Here is a 9,579-nt window from a genome sequence, read left to right on the forward strand (position 1 = left end):
AAGATGAGAGACTTCAGGACTGCATCCTCTGAAAGTCCCAGGAGAAGGAATTCCACAACTCATGTTGACAATGTGACTACCTATTGGAGAAAAAACACTACAGAGGTGAGTGCTGGGGGCCCTGCAAAAATATCATCATGTTTATAAATTGGTTGCTCCAGAATCTCTCTAATCCTTCTGATGAGGAATTCCTCTCCCATGAGCCTCACTTCCTCATGAGACTGTACACCTGCAGCTATGAGATTCATTCATGCACTTGAGAATGAATATTGACCACGCATCATGTTCCTGGCACCAATTTCACGATGTGTGAGCAAACCTGAGATCCAATCATCCTTAATCCCTACAACCAAATGTAAGCAAAGAGAAATCATGCCATACATCACTTCACACCGATGTATGCTTGGAGGAAAGAAACAACCTTTAAAGCATGGGAGATAGATAAGGTTGTACTACCCATGGCTTAGGTCAGAAAAACCCAGCAAACATTGTGTCATTTGAACAAAGATTACGATATCAAGGAACATAAAGCAGGTGCACAACATTGTCTGGGAAATGGTGTGTCTGGCGAGAGATATGGGCCAGGCTGATAATCTGTGAAGGGGCTCATTTCATGTGATTAAGACAACTGTGGAAGACTTTCACAACAGGAATGAGTATTAGGGAAATGTTGAGATGGATCAGAGAATATTAAGGCAGGAGGTAGGCTCATCCCCTGACACTTCAAGATGGAGGAAGTCCTTCTGTCCAGTGTCACTGCATTTGATCTTTTTTCTGATGAGCTACAAAGACTTTTCTTGAAGTGGAAAGGGTACTGCTCAATGTCCACCTCTGCTTGTGTGTTCTGGCTACTGTATTATGTGTGACATTTGAGGACACAGGTGGTCTTGATTTACAATGTGCCCATCTGAACCTAAAAGTATCATGATGTCAACAATACACTGAAAAGGCAGAAGATCTGAAAACTGTGCTTTAGCATCTTTTATTGGTAGTTGTAGATGGCACAGCCCCATGGGATCCATGGCTCACAGCAAACTGCCCACAAGTGAGAAAAATCACAACCTTCTGAAACTGTCAGCATTCAAAGCTCAGTTTGGGTTTTTCACCATGAGAAAGTCAAAAATCATGATGCTGAACCAGTGCAAGCTGTAGACTATGTGATGTGCCTAGGTGCCCATTTTCTGTTACTGTCACCACTAATCACCTCCATAGATGTACACGCACATACAATAATAATGCATGTACATACCGGGCATGTGGGAACATCAGAAAGTTAGCAAAAATTGGCACTGTCTCTTCCTTCTGTATTTCTACCATCTCCTTCAAGCCCCAGTGACGCACATGGTGTACACCATGGTCCCCTTCCTCATGTGGCACGAATGCTCTATCCATTCCATCTCATCACTGGAGAGGAACTCTGTGGGACTGTCACTGTAACACTAACCATCCCTATGGATCGTGGATGTTACCCATAACTTTAGTTTGTGACTCCTCTGCTGGCTACATTTCTATATGTCCATTAGTTTACCTGGGCTGGAAGAATTTTTTTTAACATCCCTAATTAATTGAAGTGGTCCCAAAGGGGATCTGACTAGATCAGGGAGCTCCTCAGAGAGAGCATTAGAACTTTCACTGATCTTGGCAACTTGCCTGGTGCAATTATATCTTCTTGATATCCAGCATGAAAAAAATAAAAAAGAGACAGCAGATTGAAAATTAAAGGTCTAACAGAAAAAAGTGATGATATCCTCAAGACATTGAGAAACATGCAGATTGAATTCTACTGCATGAACAAATGAGCAAAGAGAATAAACCAGCCATTCACCAAAGTCAGCACATGAAGAACACCACAATTTGGCTTGGGTTTTTTGTGTCAACCAGAATTATTTTCTCATGTCTGTTGGATATTATTTGACAGTTGATTTCTATCAGGTCTGACAGCTGCTGAGGGAAGGCCTTAATTTTCCCTTTGAAGTATTTCATATTTATTATTCCATTTTTCTGAGTCTTTCTCTTGTCTTATCAGCCCATTGAGCACTCTATAATGCTAGTTCTCATCTTTGCCCAACCTACATACAGTCTGTCATGCACACATATTTACAGAAGTAGTCATTTCTTGGTTTTACATGAAATAACATTCTCCATGGAAAGTGTCTCTCGAGACATTATGTCACAGGCATTTCTCTAAGTATGGGATGTCTTTCCTTTGTTCATGCAAAGTCTAAATGAGCAGTCACCTTACTTGTTTTATTTCTGTATCAATCATGATGTGGTTCAGGGAACAGGACTACATAATGTAGAAACAGATTTGAAATAAGGAAATGACAAGAACAGGAGAAGAAATCAAATCATTAAGATTCTCCAAAAATTTATTAAACAAAAGAAACTCTCCTACACAAATTGCATAGAAACAGTTTAACACAAGCATTGATTCGTAACTCAGTGACTATCTGATCACAAAATATGTGACATGGAGTATTCTGGGATAGAGCTGATTCAATGTCATAATTGATTGTCTTGAATAATAACTGTCATTTAGATAACATGTGCATTTATTTTTAATTCCTTATGTAATTTGTTTGTTTAAAAATTATTAATTTAACAATATTTTGGTGGGTCTCACACCAGGGTGTCTATGCTAGGATCCCAGACTGCAGCCACCATGTGCACATGGTGAGCTGTCTCTGGGCCCCCTGCGCTCCAGGGGCTGCTTCTTTAGGGGTGAGCACACCACTGAGGTGGTGTGGTCTCCAGGGCTGGGTGGGCCTGGAGCCCACCTGCCACCCTCATTGAGCAGTGGATGGGATTGGGGAGGGGTGCAACCTCGGGCCTGGGTGTTTAAACTTCCTGCAGCCTCCTGACTGCTGGCGGGTCTCAGGCCAGGGCATCTTTATGCTCGGATCCCAGACTACAGCCACTGGGAGCATGTGGTGAGCTGTCCCCAGGTGGCCAGTATGCCATTTGGCACCAGGTTCCTCCTGCTCGCTACCCAGCCAGGGAGCTCTGGGGTTTTGGTTCTTTGAATCGCTGCTTACATAGCTCCAGATTAAACCCACAGTGCTTCTGGGATGTGAATCAATTCTAAAGATTCCCAATGACAGTAATTCTTTTTTGTTTGGTTGTTTTTGTTTGTTTTTGTTTTTTGACAATATTTACATAGTTAATTAGGGTAAAAATGTTCAAGGGCTACAGGGAAGTGGGTAAGACTAGTAGTTTTTCCATATTGTTTCCTTCATGTTTAAAAGGGGGTATTAAGGAAAAGGCCCACCCAATTTCCAACCCACCCCAGGTCCCGGATGTAGGGTATACTCTGAGGTTCTTGCTCAAGTGGTTTTGCTATTTCAACAGTTATGAATCGCTGCCAATCTTGCCACTCCAAGCACTATGAGGTTTTTGAAGAATCCACTGATTGACATAGTCCATCATAGAAGAGATGGTTGATCTTCTCTCTTTTCTTGGTTAGAGTTCTGAGTCCAGCATTTTGACTGGGGAGGTCTCCAAACAAACTTTTTCTGAGGTGTGCTCAAACCAGATTCTTGTATGTGCTAGAAAGTACAGGGCCCAGCACAGTCCATCACCCTGATCAGTTGGTGGTTGCAATTGGTTGGGTCTGTTTTCAGCCCCAACTTCCACTGAAACCAATGGGTGTTGCAGTCCAGCCTGTCTTTGCCCATCACATACTCTGACCTCACTTAAACCAGTGGGAGCTGCAGCCTTGTTGGAGCAACCCACAATAACCCCCACCAGGCCCGCCCCTTAGCCTGGTTTGTTCGTATGTATAACAGTAATCCAGTCTGTCCCACATCCCATTCCACCCCAGGCCCTGTCATAACTTCTGTGCCCTCCCATGGAAGTGGTAACCCAAGAGGGAGGAGCCCACTATTTTCCCTCCCAGGCCTTTCCCACTCCCAGATTATGCACTCTCCATTGGTTCTGTGGTTTGACTTGACAGAATTAGCCCCCAGTGCCAGCTTCTGCCAGCTGATGCTGTGGCTAAGCCCAAACAACCCTCACCCACTCTAATTTTGTTTGCACCAGTAGGAATAATCAGCCCAGCCTGGCTTTTCCCTGATCTAGTCCACATGAGGCACACAGGTGCTATAGCCCTGCTTAATCTGGTTTGCCCCCATCCCAACCCACACTCTTCTGCAGGAGTAGCTGTCCATCCAGAAAACGAACCACCCCTTATTCCCCTGACAGCTCTGCCCCCTCCCTTCCTTGTTCTCACGCTTGCTGGTTGGGCACTGTGGTCCCTTCCGGTACAGGCAAACTTACCTTAGCATTCTGTGGGCCCGGCGCGGTGGCGCAAGTGGTTAAGTCCTCGCCTTGCACGCCCGGGATCCCATATGGGCGCCGGTTCTAATCCCGGCAGCCCTGCTTCCCTTCCAGCTCCCTGCCTGTGGCCTGGGAAAGCAGTCGAGGACGGCCCAAAGCTTTGGGACCCTGCACCTCTGTGGGAGACCCGGAAGAGGCTCCTGGCTTCGGATCGGCATAGTATCGGCCCGTTGCGCTCACTTGGGGAGTGAATCATCGGACGGAAGATCTTCCTCTCTGTCTCTCCTCTCTGTATATCCGCCTTTCCAATGAAAAAATAATAAAAATAAATCTTTAAAAAAAAAAAAAAAGCATTCTGTATTGTGCACTAGTCTTTGTTGCAACCAATCCTGGCTCAACCCCCACTGTTCTGGTGCTTGGATTTGCCAGTGGAGGCAGTAATTCTTTCTTTGAAGAACCTATAATCACTGAACAATGATGACCACTGAATACCAGTCCACGCAAAAGCTAAGGTTCCGGGCTTGTCCAGCAGGCTCATGTCCTATTACCTGACATGATGATGGATCAGGAGACTGGTCAGAGTAGGCAGGACCATGACATTAACTAGCATTCAAGAACCATATCCAGGGGTAGATTCTGTGGGGGATGTGTGGGCCACATCCTGTGAAAATTCTTTATCACAGCTGCTGTTTGAGTCCCAGCTGCTCTGCTACAGATGCAGCTCTAGGGATGCTCCTGGGAAGGCAGCAGAAGCTGACCCCACACCTCATCTGAGTAGAGACCCAGGTGGAGTCCCTGGCTCCTGGGAAGGCAGCAGAAGTTGACCCCAGTCCATACATCCTTGCCATGCACATGTGAGACCCAGATGGAGTTCCTGGCTCCTGGAAAAGTAACAGAATCTGACCCTGGTGCTTAGATCCCTGTCCTCTGAAATGGGAGACCCAGTTGGAGTCCCTTTCTCCTGGTTTCAGTCTGGCCAGACCTGAGTATTGGAGTGAATGGTTACAGGGTGCTATTCAACTGTCTCGTGCCTATTTTCACTTTTATGTTTAGCACCATCATCCTATTTTCAAGACACAGTTAACAGTTTCATTTGGAGTCCATCTTTCATTTGGAAGTAAAATGCATGTTACATTGTAGCTTCATATCTCAGTATGATAGTCCCTAATACACAGCTATTGTGCTTTTCCTTAAATGAAAAGTCACAAAATTAAACCAACACAGGAACAAAAATAGAAAACTTACGGCAACAAATATAAAACAGAACGCAAAGATTTCTGCAACATTGGAATTTGAACACTGTTGAGTGTGTACCAGTATTCTTTGATTTTCGTTGACCTTCTTCATGGTTTGAGTTACATTTGGGACCCAAAATAAATTTAACTTTCTGAGAGTCAAGTTTTTATATGCCATTTGTTTAGCTAAAAAAAAAGGACATCCAGCAGTGTAATACCTAATTGAGGAAATCCATGAGAAATGGATAGACTTTCTGAAAGTAGCTGATCAAATATTCGAGATGACATTTTATTTAATCACTGATCCATTTATATTCTCCCTATCATATTTCAGTGCAAGCTACTTGTTAAGCAGTAGCACAAATAAGTCCATCAGGTAAGCATATGTGGAACCCATGTGGTTAGATATCCAAGGTAATATACTTCTCAGGGGCTAATAAGAGCATTGCTTAATTTTTCATAAAATGATTTAAAATAAAAATAAATGTAATATTTTAAAATAAGATAATTGGAGAGTATCAGAATTTACCATAGCCACAGGCTTAACATACAACAAACCATCACATTCAACAAGTAAAAAATTAGAGAAGTCACAGTTTCCCAGGAGTAGAAACAATAATCAAATCTCAAGATGCTCTTTCCATTCCTACATAATTTTTGCGTTCAGTGTTAACTATGACTTATTATGGGAAACACATAATTGTCTTAGGGGAACTGGCTTGTCTCACTGAGCCAAACAGTTTAAGGTGAGGAACTAAATTGCAGTTATTTGTGATTGCTCCAGAGCAGGAGAAACAGAAAGAGGATTTACCTGAGTGCATCAAGGTCTCTTGGGAAACACCTGCAAGAAAACAGGTTCCCTTCATGGCCAGAGACCCTCGGGACCAGCTGCTGCTTAGAGGTCAGGGAGCTGCCTAATGAGCAGGTGCCAGGAGCTGTAAGTAGCTCCCCTGCTGTGTTTTCTCAGACTGTGCAAGCTTGGGCTAGAAGCAGCCTGATTGTTGCCTTGGGTGAAGCAGCCTGGTTTTTGCGTTTGGGGTCCTGAGTCTTTCTCGGGGACCAGAGCTTCCCTCCTTCTGCCGTATCTGGGACCAAGCGTCAGTCTCCAGCATCCAGCATCCACCATCCACCATTCCCATGCAGGTGAATCTAGCAGACACTGCAGGAATGGTCCCAAGCTATGAACACGGAGTGCATTCTCAAGAGTCACCCAGGAGCTGAGCTAACACAACAGACAGTTCTGGGTTGTTGACTCGTGTACTTAACTACTGAATACAAATATCAGTGATTATCAAAGGGCAAGAAAATGTTGGAAATCCTAGGGCAATGGTTAGTGCTAATGAAGAAATCAGGGCAAAAAAAAAAGATTGTTTCTCATAGACAATGGGAAGCTTAAACTGCCTAGAGCACATGGATCTAACTTTGAAGCATTTGGAGGTCTGGGGGAGGAGAGAAGCAATATTCTTTGTGGAGGGACATGTAGTGCAGTGAGGTCTTATTCGTTTTCCAGTGCAAGAGAGATTGGTTGTTCCCAATGCAAAACCAATGGGGGGGAGGGGAGGGAATGAAAACACCCTGGTTCTGGAACAGCCTCTGTAGACTGAGTCACAACCCTCTTCATTTGGGTTAAAACTGACTGTCCCTGTACTGACAGGAAAGGTCCATGTAAGGGGAAATGTCTGCATGGAAATCCTGTTAGGAGCAGCTGCTGGAACACAGGTCTAACAGCCATCTCTCTGCTATCACATTGTGTCTCAGATGATTCAGTGATAGTGATGCAGTAAGAAGGGCTCTATCAAAGACACCTGCTTGGCAGATATTGCATCATCTGTGAGTTGTAAGCACTCAAGGCTTTCCAGTCACTTGCATTTCTCCTTCAGTTTCACACTTTCCTGGTGTGCTTTCAGGTGAGAGAGTTTTATTCCTATCTTTATACATAGAAAGATTGGCCAGTTTTGATAGCTTATTTTTCTACCATGAAGCTCTTTGATATCTACTTGGAGTGTTCTTTAGTGCAAAAAAAGGTGGATTTAAAAGGTAAGTTTGTTATGTTTCAAAATGGCTGGTGCACAAGTATTTTAATCCGTACTTATAAGAGGTAATCAAAAATTTGAGAACTCTCTATTTTGCAAAATGCATACATAAAAATGAGTGATTCTGTTAACTGCCTTTTAAGAATTTTTGACGTACCTCCTTAGCAAATTTTAACAGAACTTGTGGAAGCTTGTATTTTTCTACTGTCAAATCACAAACTCATCCTGAGTTGCAAATCCATTGCAACTAAAATCTATAAAAATTTGGTTTTGCAAACTCAGTCTTAATAATCACTTTTACACATATTTCTAACCTGCTCCACACTGAATTTTTGTTCTCATTTTACATGCTTTGTAAGGCCTCTTGTACAGCTGATTGTACTATATATGCAAAGTGATGCACTTCTGCCTCCAGTTGAACGATTTGACTAAATATCATTTTATCTGTAATAAGCAGATTTGCATCCCAGTATCTCTTAACATACACAAAGCCACATGTTATACTTCACTTCATCTTCCGCTTATTTGTTCATACATTTACTTGGAAAATCTATATTGAGTTGGTAAACATTGATGAATAGAAATTTCTAAGGGGTCAAAGAATATCTCATTAAATCTGAGAAGTGTTTGATGCTTTAGGGAAGGCCTGAGAGTGGGAAGGAATTCTTAGTCCGTGATCCCACTGGGAAGCAGTAAAATGGGACATGAGCCAAATCCAAATGTGGGAGCTACATTCTGAACAGGAACACACGAATTTGGGATTTGCACCCTGTTATTTATATTCTCTTTGTATAAATATGATTCCAGTTCAACTACATCTTCCTGATAGTGATCTGCACCACATGAAACTGTGCAACCAAACTCAGCTTGCAGAATTCCTTCTCCTGGGATTCTCAGAGGACCCAGCACTGCAGCCTCTAATGTTTGGGTTGTTCCTCTCCATGTACCTGGTCACTGTAAGTGGGAACTTGATCATTGTCCTGACCATCCTCTCTGACACCAACCTCCACATGCCCATGTACTTCTTCCTCGCCAATCTATCATTAGCAGATGTCGGCTTCACTACCAACACCATCCCCAAGATGCTGGTGAACATCCAGACACAGAGCCAAGCCATCAGCTATGCAGGCTGCATCACACAGATGTTCTTCTTTCTGCTATTTGGAGACCTGGATGACTTTCTCCTGACCGTGATGGCCTATGACCGGTTTGTTGCCATCTGTCACCCTCTGCACTACACAGTCATCATGAACTCCCGGCTCTGTGTAAAGCTGGTTCTTTTGTGCTGCCTCATTAGTGTCCTGAATGGCCTTATTCAGAGCTTACTGATCCTGAGGCTGAGCTTCTGCACGCACATGGAAATCCCTCACTTTTTCTGTGAGTTGAATCAGGTGGTCCACAGAGCCTGTTCTGACACCTTTCTCAATGACCTCATAATGTATCTTGCAACTGTGCTGCTGGCAGGGGGTCCCCTGTCTGGGATCCTATACTCTTACTCAAAGATTGTCTCTTCCATCCGTGCCATCTCATCAAAACAGGGCAAGTATAAAGCCTTTTCCACCTGTGCCTCTCACCTCTCTGCTGTCTCCCTATTTTATGGCACTTGCATAGGAGTGTACCTCAGTGCCAGTGCTGCCCCACATTCAGCCTCAACTGCAGCAGCCTCGGTGATGTACACAGTGGTCACCCCCATGCTGAACCCCTTCATCTACAGCCTGAGGAACACAGACATGAAGAGAGCTCTGAAAAGACTGCTGTTGCGTAAAATACAGTGAAACTGTGTTGGCGCTGAACAGTGTCAGTGACTTCATTTCTCAAGCCTCAATGTCAGACATTGTGATGAATTTGTCAGAAGAGGAAGCAGAACCTGTTTAGTCTGTTCACTATGTTGTTTCTATTACTATTATTATTATTATTACTATTATTGTTATTATTATTGTTAATTCCCCCAGATACACTGCAAATCAATGACCCACTGCTTTTCAGTGTTTGTTATATGGTATGTCAACAACTTCTTTCTGATTTTTCCTTTTTCC

At 43.4% G+C, this 9,579-nt stretch overlaps 1 protein-coding gene across 1 annotated transcript; it reads left to right on the plus strand.

Moving 5' to 3' along the window:
• Positions 1-8,385: 8,385 nt before the first annotated feature.
• Positions 8,386-9,318, plus strand: LOC121171838 (olfactory receptor 7A10-like). The gene has a single exon (XM_041003560.1). The coding sequence runs from the start codon at positions 8,386-8,388 to the stop codon at positions 9,316-9,318; it is 933 nt and encodes a 310-aa protein (XP_040859494.1).
• The last annotated feature ends 261 nt before the right edge of the window (positions 9,319-9,579 follow it).

The sequence above is a fragment of the Ochotona curzoniae genome, unplaced genomic scaffold (assembly GCF_017591425.1).
Source record: "Ochotona curzoniae isolate NIBS_2020 unplaced genomic scaffold, NIBS_Ocur_1.0 scaffold_274, whole genome shotgun sequence".
Taxonomy (NCBI): domain Eukaryota; kingdom Metazoa; phylum Chordata; class Mammalia; order Lagomorpha; family Ochotonidae; genus Ochotona; species Ochotona curzoniae.